Here is a 22,268-nt window from a genome sequence, read left to right on the forward strand (position 1 = left end):
GGGGCGCCAAACTCGGGAGCAGCCCCAGGCGGCAAAAGCTCTAGCTACGCCCCTGCTAAATCTATTTCATCTCTACGTTTGTCTTTTCATCTTAACTCACAGTCATTATATGTGGGGGGCTGCCTTTTCCTTTGTGGTATTTCTCTGAGGCAAGGTAGGCTTATTTTCTATCTTCAGGCTAGCTAGTTTCTCATGCTGTGCCGAGTTGCATAGGGAGCGTTAGGCGCAATCCACGGCTGCCTCTAGTGTTTGTTGGAGAGGATCAGGGATTGCGGTCAACAGAGTTCCCACGTCTCAGAGTTCGTTCTATGTTTTTGGGTTATTGTCAGATCACTGTATGTGCTCTGACCTCTATGTCCACTGTGGTACTGAATTGCCTAATCATAACAGTACAGGAAGCCAAAAGTACTAATGATTCTCAATAGAGGGAAAAAAAAAGTTCTGAGACCATTTTTTTTTCTCTGCACTGTGTTTTGCCTTTTTTTTCCCCTAGACATTTGGGTGGTTCAGGACACAGGTGTAGCAATGGACATTAGAAGTCTGTCTTCATGTGTGGATCAGCTCTCGGCAAGAGTACAAAAGATTCAAGACACTATTGATCAGAAATCTATGTTAGAACCAAGAATTCCTATTCCTGATTTGTTTTTTGGAGATAGAACTAAGTTTCTGAGTTTCAAAAATAATTGTAAACTATTTCTGGCCTTGAAACCTCGCTCCTCTGGTGATCCAGTTCAACAGGTTTTGATCATTATTTCTTTTTTGCGTGGCGACCCTCAGGACTGGGCATTTTCTCTTGCGCCAGAAGATCCTGCATTAAGTAATATCGATGCGTTTTTCCTGGCGCTCGGATTGCTGTACGATGAGCCTAATTCAGTGGATCAGGCAGAAAGAAATTTGCTGGCTCTTTGTCAGGGTCAGGATGAGATAGAGTTATATTGTCAGAAATTTAGAAAGTGGTCCGTGCTCATTCTATGGAATGAATCTGCGCTGGCAGCTATGTTCAGAAAGGGTCTCTCTGAAGCCCTTAAGGATGTCATGGTGGGATTTCCTATGCCTGCTGGTTTGAATGAGTCTATGTCTTTGGCCATTCAGATTGGTCGACGCTTGCGTGAGCGTAAATCTGTGCACCATTTGGCGGTATTACCTGAGCTTAAACCTGAGCCTATGCAGTGCGATAGGACTTTGACCAGAGTTGAACGGCAAGAACACAGACGTCTTAATGGGCTATGTTTCTATTGTGGTGATTCCACTCATGCTATCTCTGATTGTCCTAAGCGCATTAAGCGGTTCGCTAGGTCTGCCACCATTGGTACGGTACAGTCAAAATTTCTTCTGTCCGTTACCTTGATCTGCTCTTTGTCATCGTATTCTGTCATGGCATTTGTGGATTCAGGCGCTGCCCTGAATTTGATGGACTTGGAGTATGCTAAGCGTTGTGGGTTTTTCTTGGAGCCCTTGCAGTGTCCTATTCCATTGAGAGGAATTGATGCTACGCCTTTGGCCAAGAATAAGCCTCAGTACTGGACCCAGCTGACCATGTGCATGGCTCCTGCACATCAGGAGGTTATTCGCTTTCTGGTGTTGCATAATCTGCATGATGTGGTCGTGTTGGGGTTGCCATGGCTACAAGTCCATAATCCAGTATTAGATTGGAAATCCATGTCGGTGTCCAGCTGGGGTTGTCAGGGGGTACATGGTGATGTTCCATTTCTGTCAATTTCGTCATCCAGCCCTTCTGAGGTTCCAGAGTTCTTGTCTGATTACCGGGATGTATTTGATGAGCCCAAGTCCGATGCCCTACCTCCGCATAGGGATTGTGATTGTGCTATCAATTTGATTCCTGGTAGTAAGTTCCCAAAAGGCCGATTGTTTAATTTATCTGTGCCTGAGCACGCCGCTATGCGCAGTTATGTGAAGGAGTCCCTGGAGAAGGGGCATATTCGCCCGTCATCGTCGCCATTAGGAGCAGGGTTCTTTTTTGTAGCCAAGAAGGATGGTTCGCTGAGACCTTGTATAGATTACCGCCTTCTAAATAAGATCACGGTTAAATTTCAGTACCCCTTGCCGTTGTTATCTGATTTGTTTGCTCGGATTAAGGGGGCTAGTTGGTTCACCAAGATAGATCTTCGTGGTGCGTATAATCTTGTGCGAATTAAGCGAGGCGATGAATGGAAAACTGCATTTAATACGCCCGAGGGTCATTTTGAGTATCTTGTAATGCCATTCGGACTTGCCAATGCTCCATCAGTGTTTCAGTCCTTTATGCATGACATCTTCCGAGAGTACCTGGATAAATTCCTGATTGTGTACTTGGATGACATTTTGATCTTCTCGGATGATTGGGAGTCTCATGTGAAGCAGGTCAGAACGGTTTTTCAGGTCCTGCGTGCTAATTCTTTGTTTGTGAAGGGATCAAAGTGTCTCTTTGGTGTGCAGAAGGTTTCATTTTTGGGGTTCATCTTTTCCCCATCTACTATCAAGATGGATCCTGTTAAGGTCCAAGCCATCCATGATTGGACTCAGCCGACATCTCTGAAAAGTCTGCAAAAGTTCCTGGGCTTTGCTAATTTTTATCGTCGCTTCATCTGCAATTTTTCTAGTATTGCTAAACCATTGACCGATTTGACCAAGAAGGGTGCTGATGTGGTCAATTGGTCTTCTGCTGCTGTGGAAGCTTTTCAAGAGTTGAAGCGTCGTTTTTCTTCTGCCCCTGTGTTGTGTCAACCAGATGTTTCGCTTCCGTTCCAGGTCGAGGTTGATGCTTCTGAGATTGGAGCAGGGGCTGTTTTGTCGCAGAGAGGTTCTGATTGCTCAGTGATGAAACCGTGCGCCTTCTTTTCCAGGAAGTTTTCGCCTGCTGAGCGAAATTATGATGTGGGCAACCGAGAGTTGCTGGCCATGAAGTGGGCATTCGAGGAGTGGCGTCATTGGCTTGAAGGAGCTAAGCATCGCGTGGTGGTATTGACTGATCATAAGAACTTGACTTATCTCGAGTCTGCCAAGCGGTTGAATCCTAGACAGGCTCGTTGGTCGCTCTTTTTTGCTCGTTTTGACTTTGTGATTTCGTACCTTCCGGGCTCTAAAAATGTGAAGGTGGATGCTCTGTCTAGGAGTTTTGTGCCCGACTCTCCGGGTTTGTCTGAGCCGGCAGGTATCCTCAAAGAGGGAGTAATTGTGTCTGCCATCTCCCCTGATTTGCGGCGAGTGCTGCAAAAATTTCAGGCTAATAAACCTGATCGTTGTCCAGCGGAGAAACTGTTTGTTCCTGATAGGTGGACGAATAAAGTTATCTCTGAGGTTCATTGTTTGGTCTTGGCTGGTCATCCTGGAATCTTTGGTACCAGAGAGTTAGTGGCTAGATCCTTTTGGTGGCCATCTCTGTCGCGGGATGTGCGTACTTTTGTGCAGTCCTGTGGGATTTGTGCTCGGGCTAAGCCCTGCTGTTCTCGTGCCAGTGGGTTGCTTTTGCCCTTGCCGGTCCCGAAGAGGCCTTGGACACATATCTCTATGGATTTTATTTCAGATCTCCCCGTCTCTCAAAAGATGTCAGTCATTTGGGTGGTCTGTGATCGCTTCTCTAAGATGGTCCATTTGGTACCCTTGTCTAAATTGCCTTCCTCCTCTGATTTGGTGCCATTGTTCTTCCAGCATGTGGTTCGTTTACATGGCATTCCAGAGAATATCGTTTCTGACAGAGGTTCCCAGTTTGTTTCGAGGTTTTGGCGAGCTTTTTGTGGTAGGATGGGCATTGACTTGTCTTTTTCCTCGGCTTTCCATCCTCAGACTAATGGCCAGACCGAACGAACCAATCAGACCTTGGAAACATATCTGAGATGTTTTGTTTCTGCTGATCAGGATGACTGGGTGTCCTTTTTGCCTTTGGCTGAGTTCGCCCTTAATAATCGGGCCAGCTCGGCTACCTTGGTTTCGCCATTTTTCTGCAACTCTGGGTTCCATCCTCGTTTCTCGTCAGGACAGGTTGAGTCTTCGGACTGTCCTGGTGTGGATACTGTGGTGGACAGGTTGCAGCAGATTTGGACTCATGTAGTGGACAATTTGACCTTGTCCCAGGAGAAGGCTCAACGTTTTGCTAATCGCAGACGCTGTGTGGGTCCCCGACTTCGTGTTGGGGATCTGGTTTGGTTATCTTCTCATCATATTCCTATGAAGGTTTCCTCTCCTAAGTTTAAACCTCGTTTCATTGGTCCGTATAGGATTTCTGAGGTTCTTAATCCTGTGTCTTTTCATCTGACCCTTCCAGATCCTTTTTGCATACATAATGTATTCCATAGGTCATTGTTGCGGAGATACGTGGCACCTATGGTTCCATCTGTTGACCCTCCTGCCCCGGTTTTGGTGGAAGGGGAGTTGGAGTATATTGTGGAGAAGATTTTGGATTCTCGTGTTTCAAGACGGAAACTCCAGTATCTGGTTAAGTGGAAGGGTTATGCTCAGGAAGATAATTCCTGGGTCTTTGCCTCTGATGTCCATGCTCCTGATCTTGTTCGTGCCTTTCATGTGGCTCATCCTGGTCGGCCTGGGGGCTCTGGTGAGGGTTCGGTGACCCCTCCTCAAGGGGGGGTACTGTTGTGAATTCTGTGGCAGAGCTCCCTCCTGTGGTCACAAGTGGTACTTCTGCTGATTCTCCTGTGAGCTTCCGTTGGTGGAGGGAAGTGGTACTGCGGCTTCTGAGTTTCCTCCCTCAGGTGATGTGGTGAGGTCGTTAGGTGCTGCTCTACTTAACTCCACCTAGTGCTTTGATCCTGGCTTCCTGTCAATGTTCCAGTATTGGACTTGTTTTCCTCCTGGATCGTTCCTGTGGCCTGCTGCTCTGCATAGCTAAGTTTTCCTTTGCTATTTTGTTTGTTTTCTTTCTGTCCAGCTTATCTATTTGTTTGCTGGAAGCTCTGGGACGCAGAGGGTGTACCTCCATGCCGTTAGTTCGGTACGGAGGGTCTTTTTGCCCCCTTTGCGTGGTTTTTAGGGTTTTGTGTTGACCGCAAAGTTACCTTTCCTATCCTCGCTCTGTTCAGAAAGTCGGGCCTCACTTTCCTAAATCTATTTCATCTCTACGTTTGTCTTTTCATCTTAACTCACAGTCATTATATGTGGGGGGCTGCCTTTTCCTTTGGGGTATTTCTCTGAGGCAAGGTAGGCTTATTTTCTATCTTCAGGCTAGCTAGTTTCTCAGGCTGTGCCGAGTTGCATAGGGAGCGTTAGGCGCAATCCACGGCTGCCTCTAGTGTTTGTTGGAGAGGATCAGGGATTGCGGTCAACAGAGTTCCCACGTCTCAGAGTTCGTTCTATGTTTTTGGGTTATTGTCAGATCACTGTATGTGCTCTGACCTATATGTCCACTGTGGTACTGAATTGCCTAATCATAACAGATGAGACTAAAATTGAACTTTTTAGCCGCAACCATAAACGTTACATTTGGAGAGAAGTCAACAAGGCCTATGATGAAAGGAACACTATTCCTACTGTAAAGCATGGAGGTGGATCGCTGATGCTTTGGGGATGTGTGAGCTACAAAGGCACAGGAAACTTGGTCAAAGTAGAAGGAAAGATGAATGCAGCACGTTATTAGCAAACACTGGAGGAAAATTTGCACTCATCAGCCCAGAAGCTGTGCATGGGACGTACTTGGACATTCCAAAATGACAATGATCCAAAACACAAGGCCAAGTTGACCTGTCATTGGCTACAGCAGAACAAAGTGAAGGTTCTGGAGTGGCCATCTCAGTCTCCTGACCTCAATATCATTGAGCCACTCTGGAGAGATCTCAAGCACGCAGTTCATGCTAGACAGCCCAGGAATTTACAGGAACTGGAGGCTTTTTGCCAAGAAGAGTGGGCAGCTTTACCATCAGAGAAAATAAAGAACCTCATAAACAACTACTACAAAACACTTCAAGCTGTCATTGATGTTAGAGGGGGCAATACACGGTATTAAGAAATGGGGTATGTAAACTTTTTATCAGGGTCATTTGGATGTTTCGGTTGCAGTATCATTTAAAAAGAGAAAACACAGTAGTTTGACAATAGATGATTTCACCCAACCACTAACCATGAGTGGAGAAAAAGTTTTCGTGTTATCATTCATATTCTCTGAAAAAAGGCCAAGAAAGCAAAAATTTTGCCGGGGTATGTAAACTTTTGAACACAACTGTATTTACTTAGAACAGAAGTAAACTTTTCAATATTTTTCATGTGTTTTGGAAATTAATATAGTAGTGCTGGTTAACTGGGGTCTTTGTGCTCTATTTTATGCCTGACAAAGAGTAAAGTGGAGTATGGGTTCAATTGAAAGTGCATCTGTACGTTGCTCACTAATATAAGGTGAGTGCTTCTGCCCCTTGTTGTGAGTGAAAAGTGGTGGTCTCAGAGCCCAGATCCCCATGATCAACACTACTATAGAGGGGCTATAGCATATCAAATTATTTAGTTACCTTTTAATTGTAGTGATTACAGATTATCATAGCTGGATTTGAAGACAATCCGCCATTGGTTGTAGTGTAACCATTTTTAGGACTTTCGGTCTCTATGCACTTAGATTCAAGTTCTGTTCATCTACTTATTGTTGTTCAGTTGTTGTCATCATTTTGTAAAAAATCCAGCATTAATATAAAAAAGCTGGATCCGTTAAAATCGGAGCAAAAACAGATGCACGCTTAGGTTTCGTTTTGCATCCGTTTTTGTTCCGTTTGTAATGATCCTTTCTACTAAAAGAATCTCTGAATATATGTAGCGCCCAATTTATAATTTGCATTTTTAAAGTCACTTTACTTTTTTTTCTTGGTGGTATTAGCTGCTGTGTTGGAGGAAAATTCTTCAAAATTTCGCACGTAGTTCACAAATTTTGTGCAAGGTTTTTTCTGTTTTGTACTCTGCTACTTTTTTGGTGAAGAAAGTCACATGTATGCCGTTTTGGCATACTCAAAAACACACTGGGGGGATGTGGGGCTGATTGGAGTGGAGTTGCACCAAATTTTGCAACTTTTGAGAAAGTCATAAATGATGAATCAGCTGAAAACATCTAGAATCACTAAACGCTGTCCACAAAATGGGAAGAAAAAACAGGCAAGCACATATAAAAGTTAAAAAAGGCTCAAATACAGTACAATAATGATTTGGGTGCAAACATAAAAACACACAAAGTCAGACAAAAATGGGCGCAAAGGCAATGGTGAATCGGGGGGTATGGTGTCCAGGGCATAGGGCCGTATTTGGCTTTCATGCTGCCCTAGGCACTTTTCGTGGTCACGTCCCTTACTGATGTCACACACTGAGTCTCTGCACACGACATCTATATAAGGCAGATCTACTCTGTAAAATGCTTTAAAAATCGCAAATTAAACACTAAAAGAATGACCGTCTGCACTTGCTGCACACAGGTTCATTCTTTTGGTCGTTTTTTTAACACCTTCAGCTTTTCAAAGTCATCAAGAGATTAAAATAGGTGACCTAACCTTTGCTTCAGTGAGGAGGCCTAGTGATATAGAGACATGCTGCAGTCTGCTCATTCACCCTCCTCATTACTGAAGGGAAGCCAAGAGCAGACAGGTAGCAGGCAGAGCGAGCCTGCAGCCACATTGTGTGCACCCACACTGACACCTGGAGCGCGCTGCTGCACTCATCCAGTGTCGATGGTTTAACCCTTGCGGTTTTTTTTTCAAATCAGGCAAAATCCGGTTTTTCAGCCAAATCCTGATCCTTTCAGGATACAGCAGCACCAGCCTCCCCTGTCACCAGTATACAGCAGCACCAGCCTCCCCTGTCACTAGTATACAGCAGCACCAGCCTGCCCTGTCACCAGTATATAGCAGCACCAGCCTACCCTGCTCACCAGTATATAGCAGCACCATCCTCCACTGTCACCAGTATATAGCAGCTCCAGCCTCCCCTGTTCACCAGTATATAGCAGCACCAGCCTCCCCTGTTCACCAGTATGTAGCAGCACCAGCCTTCACTGTCACCAGTATATATCAGCTTCAGCCTCCCCTGTTCACCAGTATATAGCAGCACCAGCCTCCCCTGTTCACCAGTATATAGCAGCACCAGCCTCCCCTGTCACCAGTATATAGCAGCTCCAGCCTCCCCTGTCACCAGTATATAGCAGCTCCGCCCTCCCCTGTTCACCAGTATATAACAGCACCAGCCTCCCCTGTTCACCAGTCTACAGCAGCACCAGCCTCCCCTGTTCACCAGTATACAGCAGCACCAGCCTCCCTTGTTCACCAGTATACAGCAGCACCAGCCTCCCCTGTTCACCATTATACAGCAGCACCAGCCTCCCCTGCTCACCATTATACAGCAGCACCAGCCTGCCCTGTTATGGCTGGCAATCAGGCAACACAGCGTGCAGTAATCAGCGCACATACAGAGATCTGGCAATAACCAAAAACAATAGGACGAGCTCTGAGACGTGGAATCTCTGTAGACTGCAGTACCTGATCTATCCTCACAACAACTATAAGCAGCAGTGGATTGCGCCTATCAACTACCTATGCAACTCGGCACTGCCTGAGGAGCTGACTAGCCTAAAGATCTGAACAAAGCCGCTAGTGCAGATTCATTCCACAGAGTGAGTACTGACCATTTCCTAAATTTCTGACAATATACTTCTACATCATCCTGACCCTGGCATAAAGCCAGCAGATTTTTCTCAGCTTGATCCACTGAATTAGGCTCATCGTAAAGCAATCCCAGCGCCTGGAAAAATGCATCAACATTACTCAATGCAGAATCTCCTGGTGTAAGAGAAAACGCCCAGTCCTGTGGGTCGCCGCGCAAAAAAAGAAATAATAATCAAAACCTGTTGAATAGGATTACCAGAAGAATGAGGTTTCAAGGCCAAAAATAGCTTACAATTATTTCTGAAGCTCAGGAACTTAGTTCTGTCACCAAAAAACAAATCAGGAATCGGAATTCTTGGTTCTAGCATCGATTTCTGATCAATAGTATCTTGAATCTTTTGTACATTTACAACGAGATTATCCATTGAGGAGCACAGAGCCTGAATATCCATGTCCACAGCTGTGTCCTGAAGCACTCTAATGTCTAGGGGAAAAAAAAGACTGAAGACAGAGCTAAGAAAAAAAAATGATGTCAGGATTTCTTTTTTCCCTCTATTGGAAATCATTGGTGTGGCTCCTTGTACTGTTATGGCTGGCAATCAGGCAACACAGCGTGCAGTAATCAGCGCACATACAGAGATCTGGCAATAACCAAAAACAATAGGACGAGCTCTGAGACGTGGAATCTCTGTAGACTGCAGTACCTGATCTATCCTCACAACAACTATAAGCAGCAGTGGATTGCGCCTATCAACTACCTATGCAACTCGGCACTGCCTGAGGAGCTGACTAGCCTGAAGATAGAAATACAAGCCTGACTTACCTCAGAGAAATACCCCAAAGGAATAGGCAGCCCCCCACATATAATGACTGTTAGCAAGATGAAAAGACAAACGTAGGAATGAAATAGATTCAGCAAAGTGAGGCCCGATATTCTAGACAGAGCGAGGATAGCAAAGAGAACTATGCAGTCTACAAAAAACCCTAAAACGAAAACCACGCAAAGGGGCAAAAAGACCCACCGTGCCGAACTAACAGCACGGCGGTGCACCCCTTTGCTTCTCAGAGCTTCCAGCAAAAGTTAATAGCAAGCTGGACAGAAAAAACAGTAAACAAACTAGAAGCACTTATCTAGCAGAGCAGCAGGCCCAAGGAAAGATGCAGTAGCTCAGATCCAACACTGGAACATTGACAAGGAGCAAGGAAGACAGACTCAGGTGGAGCTAAATAGCAAGGCAGCCAACGAGCTCACCAAAACACCTGAGGGAGGAAGCCCAGAGACTGCAATACCACTTGTGACCACAGAAGTGAACTCAGCCACAGAATTCACAACAGTACCCCCCCCTTGAGGAGGGGTCACCGAACCCTCACCAGAACCCCCAGGCCGACCAGGATGAGCCACATGAAAGGCACGAACAAGATCTGGGGCATGGACATCAGAGGCAAAAACCCAGGAATTATCTTCCTGAGCATAACCCTTCCATTTGACCAGATACTGGAGTTTCCGTCTAGAGACACGAGAATCCAAAATCTTCTCCACAATATACTCCAATTCCCCCTCCACCAAAACAGGGGCAGGAGGCTCCACAGATGGAACCATAGGTGCCACGTATCTCCTCAACAACGACCTATGGAATACATTATGTATGGAAAAGGAGTCTGGGAGGGTCAGACGAAAAGACACCGGATTGAGAATCTCAGAAATCCTATACGGACCAATAAAACGAGGTTTAAATTTAGGAGAGGAAACCTTCATAGGAATATGACGAGAAGATAACCAAACCAGATCCCCAACACGAAGTCGGGGTCCCACACGGCGTCTGCGATTAGCGAAAAGCTGAGCCTTCTCCTGGGGCAAGGTCAAATTGTCCACTACCTGAGTCCAGATCTGCTGCAACCTGTCCACCACATAATCCACACCAGGACAGTCCGAAGACTCAACCTGTCCTGAAGAGAAACGAGGATGGAACCCAGAATTGCAGAAAAATGGAGAGACCAAGGTAGCCGAGCTGGCCCGATTATTAAGGGCGAACTCAGCCAACGGCAAAAATGACACCCAATCATCCTGGTCAGCGGAAACAAAACATCTCAGATATGTTTCCAAGGTCTGATTGGTTCGTTCGGTCTGGCCATTAGTCTGAGGATGGAAGGCCGAGGAAAAAGATAGGTCAATGCCCATCCTACCACAAAAGGCTCGCCAGAACCTCGAGACAAACTGGGAACCTCTGTCAGAAACAATATTCTCAGGAATGCCATGTAAACGAACCACATGCTGGAAGACAAAGGCACCAAATCAGAGGAGGAAGGCAATTTAACCAAGGGCACCAGATGGACCATTTTAGAAAAGCGATCACAGATCACCCAAATGACCGACATTTTTTGAGAAACGGGAAGGTCAGAAATGAAATCCATCGAAATATGTGTCCAAGGCCTCTTCGGGACCGGCAAGGGCAAAAGCAACCCACTGGCACGTGAACAGCAGGGCTTAGCCCTAGCACAAATTCCACAGGACTGCACAAAAGCACGCACATCCCGTGACAGAGATGGCCACCAGAAGGATCTAGCAACCAACTCCCTGGTACCAAAGATTCCTGGATGACCGGCCAGCACCGAACAATGAAGTTCAGAGATAACTTTACTAGTCCACCTATCAGGGACGAACAGTTTCTCGGCCGGACAACGATCAGGTTTATTAGCCTGAAATTTCTGCAACACTCTCCGCAAATCAGGGGAGATGGCAGACACAATGACTCCTTCCTTGAGGATACTCGCCGGCTCAGATAACCCCGGAGAGTCGGGCACAAAACTCCTAGACAGAGCATCCGCCTTCACATTTTTAGAGCCCGGAAGGTATGAAATCACAAAATCAAAACGAGCAAAAAATAACGACCAACGGGCCTGTCTAGGATTCAAGCGCTTGGCAGACTCAAGATAAGTAAGGTTCTTATGATCAGTCAAAACCACCACGCGATGCTTAGCACCCTCAAGCCAATGACGCCACTCCTCGAATGCCCACTTCATGGCCAGCAACTCTCGGTTGCCCACATCATAATTACGCTCAGCAGCAGAAAATTTCCTGGAAAAGAAAGCACATGGTTTGAACACTGAGCAACCAGAACCTCTCTGTGACAAAACCGCCCCTGCACCAATCTCAGAAGCATCAACCTCGACCTGGAACGGAAGAGAAACATCAGGTTGACACAACACAGGGGCACAGCAAAACGACGCTTCAACTCCTGAAAAGCTTCCACGGCAGCAGAAGACCAATTAACCAAATCAGCACCCTTCTTGGTCAAATCGGTCAATGGTCTGGCAATGCTAGAAAAATTACAGATGAAGCGACGATAAAAATTAGCAAAGCCCAGGAATTTCTGCAGACTTTTTAGAGATGTCGGCTGAGTCCAATCCTGGATGGCCTGAACCTTAACCGGATCCATCTCGATAGTAGAAGGGGAAAAGATGAACCCCAAAAATGAAACTTTCTGCACACCGAAGAGACACTTTGATCCCTTCACGAACAAGGAATTAGCACGCAGTACCTGGAAAACCATTCTGACTTGCTTCACATGAGACTCCCAATCATCTGAGAAAATCAAAATGTCATCCAAGTAAACAATCAAGAATTTATCCAGATACTCACGGAAAATGTCATGCATAAAAGACTGAAAAACAGATGGAGCATTGGCAAGTCCGAACGGCATCACCAGATACTCAAAATGACCCTCGGGCGTATTAAATGCCGTTTTCCATTCATCTCCCTGCCTGATTCTCACCAGATTATACGCACCACGAAGATCAATCTTAGTAAACCAACTAGCCCCCTTAATCCGAGCAAACAAGTCAGAAATCAATGGCAAGGGATACTGAAACTTAACAGTGATCTTATTAAGAAGGCGGTAATCAATACACGGTCTTAGTGAACCATCCTTCTTGGCTACAAAAAAGAACCCTGCTCCCAATGGTGACGACGATGGGCGAATATGTCCCTTCTCCAGGGACTCCTTCACATAACTGCGCATAGCGGTGTGTTCAGGTACGGACAAATTAAATAAACGACCCTTAGGGAATTTACTACCAGGAATCAAATCGATAGCACAATCACAATTCCTATGCGGAGGTAGGGCATCAGACTTGGACTCTTCAAATACATCCTGAAAGTCCGACAAGAACTCTGGGATGTCAGAAGGAATGGATGACGAAATAGACAAAAATGGAACATCACCATGTACTCCCTGACAACCCCAGCTGGTTACCGACATAGAGTTCCAATCCAATACTGGATTATGGGTTTGTAGCCATGGCAACCCCAACACGACCACATCATGCAAATTATGCAGTACCAAAAAGCGAATAACTTCCTGATGTGCAGGAGCCATGCACATGGTCAGCTGGGCCCAGTACTGAGGCTTATTCTTGGCCAAAGGTGTAGCATCAATTCCTCTCAACGGAATTGGACACCGCAAAGGCTCCAAGAAAAATCCACAACGTTTAGCATAATCCAAATCCATCAGATTCAGGGCAGCGCCTGAATCCACAAACGCCATGACAGAATATGATGACAAAGAGCACATTAAGGTAATGGACAAAAGGAATTTGGACTGTACAGTACCAATAACGGCAGAGCTATCGAACCGCCTAGTGCGTTTAGGACAATTAGAAATAGCATGAGTAGAATCACCACAATAGAAACACAGTCTGTTCAGACGTCTGTGTTCGTGCCGTTCTACTTTAGTCATAGTCCTGTCGCACTGCATAGGCTCAGGCTTACTCTCAGACAATACCGCCAGATGGTGCACAGATTTACGCTCGCGCAAGCGACGACCGATCTGAATGGCCAAGGACATAGACTCATTCAAACCAGCAGGCATAGGAAATCCCACCATTACATCCTTAAGAGCTTCAGAGAGACCCTTTCTGAACAAAGCCGCTAGTGCAGATTCATTCCACAGAGTGAGTACTGACCATTTCCTAAATTTCTGACAATATACTTCTACATCATCCTGACCCTGGCATAAAGCCAGCAGATTTTTCTCAGCTTGATCCACTGAATTAGGCTCATCGTAAAGCAATCCCAGCGCCTGGAAAAATGCATCAACATTACTCAATGCAGAATCTCCTGTGGGTCGCCGCGCAAAAAAGAAATAATAATCAAAACCTGTTGAATAGGATTACCAGAAGAATGAGGTTTCAAGGCCAAAAATAGCTTACAATTATTTCTGAAGCTCAGGAACTTAGTTCTGTCACCAAAAAACAAATCAGGAATCGGAATTCTTGGTTCTAGCATCGATTTCTGATCAATAGTATCTTGAATCTTTTGTACATTTACAACGAGATTATCCATTGAGGAGCACAGAGCCTGAATATCCATGTCCACAGCTGTGTCCTGAAGCACTCTAATGTCTAGGGGAAAAAAAAGACTGAAGACAGAGCTAAGAAAAAAAAATGATGTCAGGATTTCTTTTTTCCCTCTATTGGAAATCATTGGTGTGGCTCCTTGTACTGTTATGGCTGGCAATCAGGCAACACAGCGTGCAGTAATCAGCGCACATACAGAGATCTGGCAATAACCAAAAACAATAGGACGAGCTCTGAGACGTGGAATCTCTGTAGACTGCAGTACCTGATCTATCCTCACAACAACTATAAGCAGCAGTGGATTGCGCCTATCAACTACCTATGCAACTCGGCACTGCCTGAGGAGCTGACTAGCCTGAAGATAGAAATACAAGCCTGACTTACCTCAGAGAAATACCCCAAAGGAATAGGCAGCCCCCCACATATAATGACTGTTAGCAAGATGAAAAGACAAACGTAGGAATGAAATAGATTCAGCAAAGTGAGGCCCGATATTCTAGACAGAGCGAGGATAGCAAAGAGAACTATGCAGTCTACAAAAAACCCTAAAACGAAAACCACGCAAAGGGGCAAAAAGACCCACCGTGCCGAACTAACAGCACGGCGGTGCACCCCTTTGCTTCTCAGAGCTTCCAGCAAAAGTTAATAGCAAGCTGGACAGAAAAAAACAGAAAACAAACTAGAAGCACTTATCTAGCAGAGCAGCAGGCCCAAGGAAAGATGCAGAAGCTCAGATCCAACACTGGAACATTGACAAGGAGCAAGGAAGACAGACTCAGGTGGAGCTAAATAGCAAGGCAGCCAACGAGCTCACCAAAACACCTGAGGGAGGAAGCCCAGAGACTGCAATACCACTTGTGACCACAGAAGTGAACTCAGCCACAGAATTCACAACACTGCCCCCCATCTTCAGCTCTATGAGCGCTCACCTGCTTTTGTGTCCTCCTCACATGCACAGATGCTTCAGCACCTCAAATGCAGGGACCTCTCTGACCCTGGAAGTTGCGGCTCCACTACTTCCTGGGTCAGTCAGCTCCCTGCATCGAGGTGAATAAAGGAGGTGCGCCCTCGCCCCCTCCTCCCCTTAAAAGACAACAACAGATTTCCTGGATTGTGAAATGGAGGGGAGGGGATGTTAAAAAAAGAATTAAAAAGAAAAAGTTCTTCCTTGTCTTGGTGCTGACCCCTGCAGCCGACGCCCTAGGCACGTGCCCTCCAGTGCCTTGTGTTCAAAACACAGATCCGTTATCGGATGACATATGGTTTCCCATAGACAATTTAAAAAAGAAAACTTATCCAGTTGCTATCCTTTTTTTGGTGGGGGGGGGGGCAGACAAAAAGGTTGAACCAGCTAAAAAACAGATTGTAGACAAACGGGACACATTTTATGACTTTCGTCCTGACAAATGGATGGATCCGGTACTGGAACATGTTATTTCTATGTTTGCCATCCCAAAAAAGATTCAACACTGGAAATAACTATTGGATTTGTGAAAATAGACTTATTCTCACGCTATATGTCTAATTTATATATCTCTTTATTGTCTACGTTATCTGAACATTTCAGTCTTTCCACTCCGAAAGTTTGGACGGTCATTTTGGGAAAATTACGCCTTAGTAGAATTAGCCACAAGGAGATGGCATTCAAAGTTAAACAGCTGATCATCCATCCTTACCACGATCATGACACGCATGACTACGACATAGCCCTTGTCCAGCTGGACCATCCTGTTCCCCTCATCTCTTCATACGTCCAACCAATTTGTCTTCCTGCCAGTACCCACCATTTCCCTACTGGTTCAACATGTTGGGTGGCAGGTTGGGGAGCAACACGTGAGTACGGTAAGTCTTGGATGTTTTAACCTCTTCACTGAGTTTCCAATTTTACATTTTTTGCACTTTCCTTCCCTTCTTCCAAGAACCTTAACTCATTTCATTTTTCATCAACGTATGAGTATGGGGGATTTTTTTTAGCAGTCTTAAATTACACCATTAATTTTACCATGTAACTGAAAAATGAGGAAAAAAATGTTCAACTGGACTGTCTGGCACGTGACACCTAGTCTTGTAGTAGTGATAATCTGCTGCTGATAAAACACTGATTGTATTGAAACTATAACACAGCCTAATATGTGAGAGATCTCTGGAATCAGGCTCTGTGGCCCTACAGCATGTTGCTCTCAGACTAAATAGCAAAAACCTGCTGAGAGATTCCCTATAAAAGCAACTGTCAGAGATTGACAGCAATGTTATAGCATCTGACCAGCCAAACACAGCAGTATAAAGCAGAGTATAATATCAGTGCATCTGTGCCTATCTGAACCATACTTTGTATTTTAGGTCCTGCTAGTGACTATCTTCAGATGGTTGACCTTAAGTTAATTTCTCAAGATATCTGCTCCGACCTCTACCACTATCAGATAACTCCACGGATGTTCTGTGCAGGGTATTTTGATGGGACTAAAGATACGTGTCTGGTACGTCATTACGCATATTTCATGATTCAGTATATTAATTAATGAATGTAATTTAGAAGTTAGGAAATCAGGCCATTTATTACATACCAGGTTAAAAACCTGCTCACATCCCATTGTTATACCAGAGCTGTCTGTTTGATAAATGGCATAGACCAGAGCGTCTCAGCTTTGTCTACTGGGACCAGAACCTGGTAATCCCCGGTCCTCATCCGTGGCCAAAGTCAATGCCAGTGCTATAGTGAATGCTAATTTATCTCCTAGACCCAGAATACTGATGAAATAAGCAGTAATATTGCAGTATCTGATTGCTGCAGTCAGAGTCTGTACCGCAGGCGTAATGACCGCTCTTGTGGAAATAAACTCCAGCCTCACAATTTGAGAAGCTCTGGTTTAGATCAAGGATAAGTCCCGTGTAATGCATCCATGAGGAACGGAGTAATACTAAGCATTGTGTCAACATAAGATGTGTGCCGGGTCATATGAAGCATGATAATCAGGGTCAGTCCCAAAATAACATGTTATCCCCTATATCCAAAAAATGTGAGAACTTGCTGATCACTAGAGCGCCACTCGCACTCGCTAGTACTCCCATCTAGAGAACTGACCTCTGGTGCCCTGCGAAGAAGCTCTACAGCTCCATCTCGAATGGAAGGAGGAGAGCATGCTCATGTTCTTCTTTATGTATCGTTTATAGCAGGAGTGGGCAATTAATTTTCCCGAGGGGCCACATGAGGAACAGTGACTGTTGCGGAAGGCCGAATGAATGCGTTGAAATTAGTTCTGCTCAATATTAAACTTATTATTATTTTACATTAATTTTATGTCAAATCAAATTTACTGATTTTTATAAAGTTTATTAAAAGCAGTAAATCATACTGCTCCTTTTATTCAGCCCATGTACTATGATGAACAGCTCCTCAAAATAGTATGATAGTATGATGGTCCCACAGCTCCCCACACACAGTATAATGGACCCTATAACCTCCAATACACAGTATGATGTCCCCAAAGCCCCCACACACAGTATGATGGTCTCACAGCTCCCCACACACAGTATAATGGACCCTATAACCTCTAATACACAGTATGATATCCCCAAAGCCCCCACACACAGTATGATGGTCCCACAGCTCGACACACACAGTATAATGGACCCTATAACCTCCAATACACAGTATGATGTCCCCAAAGCCCCAACACGCAGTATGATAGTCCCACAGCTCCCCACACACAGTATAATGGACCCTATAACCTCCAATACACAGTATGATGTCCCCAAAGCCCCCACACACAGTATGATGGTCCCACAGCTCCCCACACACAGTATAATGGACCCTATAACCTCCAATACACAGTATGATGTCCCCAAAGCCCCAACACGCAGTATGATTGTCCACAGCTCCCCACACACAGTAAAGTGGACTCCACAGCCCCCGATACACAGTATGATGTCCCTTACAGCCCCAGCACAGTATGATGACCCCCACAACCCTACACACAGTAAGAAATCCCACAGCCACCCAAAAAGTATGTTACCAGACACATGGTCTCCCCAAAGTATGATCGCCCACACAGTATCAATCTCCCACACAGTATAATCACGCCACTGTATTATCCGCGATAGCCCCCCAACAAAGTATGATGGCTCCCATAGCTCTCCAAACAGTATTCCCCTACAACTCCCTACACACAGAATGATGACCAGCACAGTATGATCCCACATATCCCCCGCCATTATTATGTCTACCACAGCCCCCAGACATTATTATGGTCCCCACATCCTCTTATACACAGTATGATCCCACACAGCCCTCAAACACAGAATGATTACCCCACACAGCTCCCAAACACAATACGATCCCCAACAACCCCCAGACACTGAACGATGACCTCCATAGTATGATACCACACAGGGCCCAACTCAGTATGATAGCTCCACAACCCACCCAACCGTAATGCAGTATGATGACCCCCTCATAGTCCCCCCACACAGTATGGTCCCCCACAGTCCTGAAATGTAAAAGGATGAACTCCACAGTATAATCGCCACAGACACCAAATACATAATGATGGCCCTATGTACTCCCTCCACAAGCGAATGAAAAATCCCAACCAAACACTACTCACCTCACCCCTGCTCCTCTGGTGCACTGCTCTGGTCTGTGTACTAACTAAGAGCCGAGCATACACATCTGACCTAATCAAGATTGGACTCTGCAGAGCTGTGTTCTTGGGGATAAGTGGTTATCTTTGAAATAAGAATTTCAGCTTTGGGGTCTGCCCACTGGGGTCTGCCAAGGTAATCATAAACGCACATCTACTCAACATACAGTACGTCTAAAGAGTTTGAATGGAATGCACGGTTGCACATCTTCAGGGTTTGCATTCAGTGCACAAAAACAACCTATAACCCATAAACATAAGTCATAAACATATTAAATATGTTTATTATTTTTCTGAATGCCTTTATTTTTAATGTACAAATTTTTATGTTTTTTTTTAAATATTTAAACACTTTTTTTATTCCTTTATTAGTCCAATTTAGTGAATCCACTACACAGGATACATCTATGGGCCATAATAATCTAGTGCACTAGCAAGAGCCTGTTCAAAGGATCAGCGGAGGTCCATCCCAATGCAGTGGAGGACCTGGAGAGCCATAGCTCAGACCTTCTACAACATTCCCCATGTGATTGCAATGGCCATTTTGAACTCTTATAAAGGTGTCCCTGAACATGTGAATGATGACACTCATCAGCATGATGCAATCTCCTTTTATTACACTTTTAGCAGTTACTGAATAATACCATAGATTTTAGTGGAGCTTACTGACCAACTTCTTCTATTGCAGGGTGACTCTGGCGGTCCTCTTGTATGTCAAGAACCAGGGGGGCGGTGGTTCCAGGTTGGACTGGTAAGCTGGGGCGTAGGCTGTGCCATTCCGAAATTTTATGGTGTATACACTCGGATTACTAAATTTGTTGGGTGGATCCACGATATCACAGGCTAAGCAAACAAGTAATACTCCAATAGTAACATTAACTTGATGTCAAGAATTTCCTCCTACTACTGAAGACTGTCAAAGATCGAGAAGTGCATATACACCCAGGACTGTAGAGAATAACAGCGAAAGTTATCATTATCAATGCTAACATTTTGTTCCACTCATTGAAAAAATAACAACGCATTTTCCAAGAAATCTGAACAGTGATAGATGAAAGCCGACATGAGCCGAGTCCTGCAATTTGAAATTAATCAAACGTAATATTCCACATTAATGAAGAATAGAAACAGATTTAATTAAAACAACATGGGTGTCATGAGTTTATTTGACGGATGGTAAAGTTTTTACTGAAGTGAAAAAAGGCAATCTTTTATTAAATGGAGAAAATCAATTTATGATGATATTTTTGGGGGTTACAGGAGACATAACCACTGTATTTTTATGTTGGCCTGTTCTATCAACAAACTGTGTAACCCTTATCTATCTTCTCCTGAACACTCTTCTAAGGTAAGGTACGACCATGAAGGTTGAACTTTGATGTGGTCAAATCAGTTTAGAAGACTGTTCAGGGGAAGAGAGATAAGGCTCTACCTCTGAGGAGCTTCCCGACTGGTTTGCTGGTAACACATTCTGTATTCTGCAATATACCTTCATTCTATGAGACTGTTCAAGTAGACAGTACAACATTTTTAAAGAAACCCTGTTGCAAAATCTGTGTTCTTTTATGGATAATAAAGGGAGATTCACTAAGAAGAGGCCCCAAATATACTAAACCAAATCTAAGCAAAAAAAAAATACATTACATCTCTTGACGTATGTGTAATGAAATGCATTACATGGGATGCGGGGAAGTGATCTCCATTTTCAGACATATTTTGACCCACGGCGCTCCATGTTCCTGAGCATATCGGCAAGCAGATCAGAGGGAATAGTAGCAATTTCAAGTTGGATGTTTGTCTTCAAATCTTCCGCAGTGTGAATCTTATTCCAATAGACTTTCCCTTTGAGCCATACCTCAAAGGAAGAAGTTTGGTGTTGTCGGATCCAGCCCCAAGCCCCTTTAAAATTATCCTGTTGCCAAACGAGGACAGAATTTGTGCCTTGCTCCTTGCCATTACGTGACACATTGTCCCATTTTTGCTGGAAGTAAACTTTCCTTGACTCATAATCATCCAGTTGATTCACAAACTGTTCAAAAATGTCCAGGTACGCATCAATGTTCACGGTGGTGTCAAAGACATTTGGGCCTAAGATGTACAACTGAGACATTGCACGTCGTACACCGAATTGTTCATCGTTGAGTGTGTTTTTTATCGAGTAACTAGGAGATTTTCAGCGGCCTATACATGAGTGGCTGGCGCCTACCTCATCACTCCTGTCTTGTTCTCAGCTCCATATACTGTGGAGCTCAGTGCTTGTCACTTCGTTCAGATTTCTTCATTCTAGCGAGAGTAATCATAGAATATTCGGGGCCTCTTTCAAGTGAATCGTCCTGTAAATGCATTAAAGTAAAAAATGTCCCCATCGGTGGTAAACATTGTTGACCTGGCCTGAATGGTGGGGACCAACCTCTGAAGTCAGTCATTTCAAAGGGCCATGATGCTCTGGCAAGTGGAATACCATGTCATTGTTTGCACAGGAATAATTGCTTATGGGAAGGGACTGCATGGGTTGGTATTGTAATTCAGTCTCATTTACTTGGCCCCCTCTCGGTTTTCTAAACAGCAGTGGTCTCGGTCGTACGGATTAACCATCAATGTTTAAGTTCCGGAAACCCCTTCAAAGGGAATCTGTCAGTGGGTTTAACCCTCCTAAGCCATCTTCACTTCATCGGAATTTGAATAAAGTGATACCTTGATATCTGTGATCTTAATTTGTAAAAGAGCTGTTAAGATCTACGGGTGTTACCAGTGTGAGACATGTAATGACTGACAGTCTGCTCTCCTGTTCTACATGTCTCAACCTGGTAACTCCCTCTTTCATTTATAATAATCTCTGGAGGCAGATTCTAAGGAAGATCTATGTCCGGCCCATAGATCTTAGAAAGTAATTTACATATTAAGAAAAATATGAATTACTCTGGAATAAGGCAACAGCATGCAGATATCAAAGTATCATTGTATTCAATTTCCTATGACCTACATACCCATATAGACCGCTTAAGAAGGTTGATCCCACTGACAGAATCCCTTTAAACGAGAACTATGCAAAAAAATCCATTATTTGAATAAATTATTATTTTTTTCTAAATATGTGGCTTTATAAAAATGAATAAAACTACTGAATCAAGGGCTTTAATGGATCTGATTCCCCAGCAGGAATCCGGTGAGAAGGATCCCAGCATGCCTAATGGCTTCCCACTATTGTATAGGGCAGTGTTCCTCAAGTTCGGTCCTCAAGAGCCACCAACAGGTCATGTTTTCAGGATTTCCTTAGTATTGCACAGGTGATGGAATTATTGCCTGTGCAGGTGATGCAATTATCACCTGTGCAATACTAAGGAAATACTAAAAACATGACCTGTTGGTGGCTCTTGAGGACCTTGAGGACCGGACTTGGGGAACACTGGTATAGGGCAATACTTACAGTCAGAACATAAGATCTGGACTCTATGAGAAGATGCTGGAAAGCAAATGATCCATATGCTCTTCCTAAACAGGACCGCTCTGTAATCTATGTCCGTCCCACAGCGCACAATTCACTTTATGTCCAATGCATCACAATATAAAACTGATCAAGTCCTTTCAGCAAAAAAGAAAAACGTTTATTCTTTATCCTTACTTCTAAAAAGATAGTAAAACAAATTCACCCAAGACAAGACATGCACTTCATATGAGTAAATTATTTTTAAGAGAA

The 22,268-nt window shown here is 44.4% G+C and overlaps 1 protein-coding gene across 1 annotated transcript in view; it reads left to right on the forward strand.

The window, feature by feature from the left end:
- TMPRSS6 (transmembrane serine protease 6) overlaps positions 1 to 20,197 on the forward strand; it is a 184,673-nt gene extending 164,476 nt beyond the window's left edge. The window contains exons 16-18 of the mRNA XM_069736853.1: positions 15,499 to 15,773; positions 16,272 to 16,408; positions 19,260 to 20,197. Of these exons, the coding sequence (XP_069592954.1) occupies positions 15,499 to 15,773; positions 16,272 to 16,408; positions 19,260 to 19,418 (571 nt within the window). The 3' untranslated portion in view covers positions 19,419 to 20,197. The remainder of the gene's footprint in view (positions 1 to 15,498; positions 15,774 to 16,271; positions 16,409 to 19,259) is intronic.
- Positions 20,198 to 22,268: the final 2,071 nt, after the last annotated feature.

The sequence above is a fragment of the Ranitomeya imitator genome, chromosome 8 (assembly GCF_032444005.1).
Source record: "Ranitomeya imitator isolate aRanImi1 chromosome 8, aRanImi1.pri, whole genome shotgun sequence".
NCBI classification, from domain to species: Eukaryota; Metazoa; Chordata; class Amphibia; order Anura; family Dendrobatidae; genus Ranitomeya; species Ranitomeya imitator.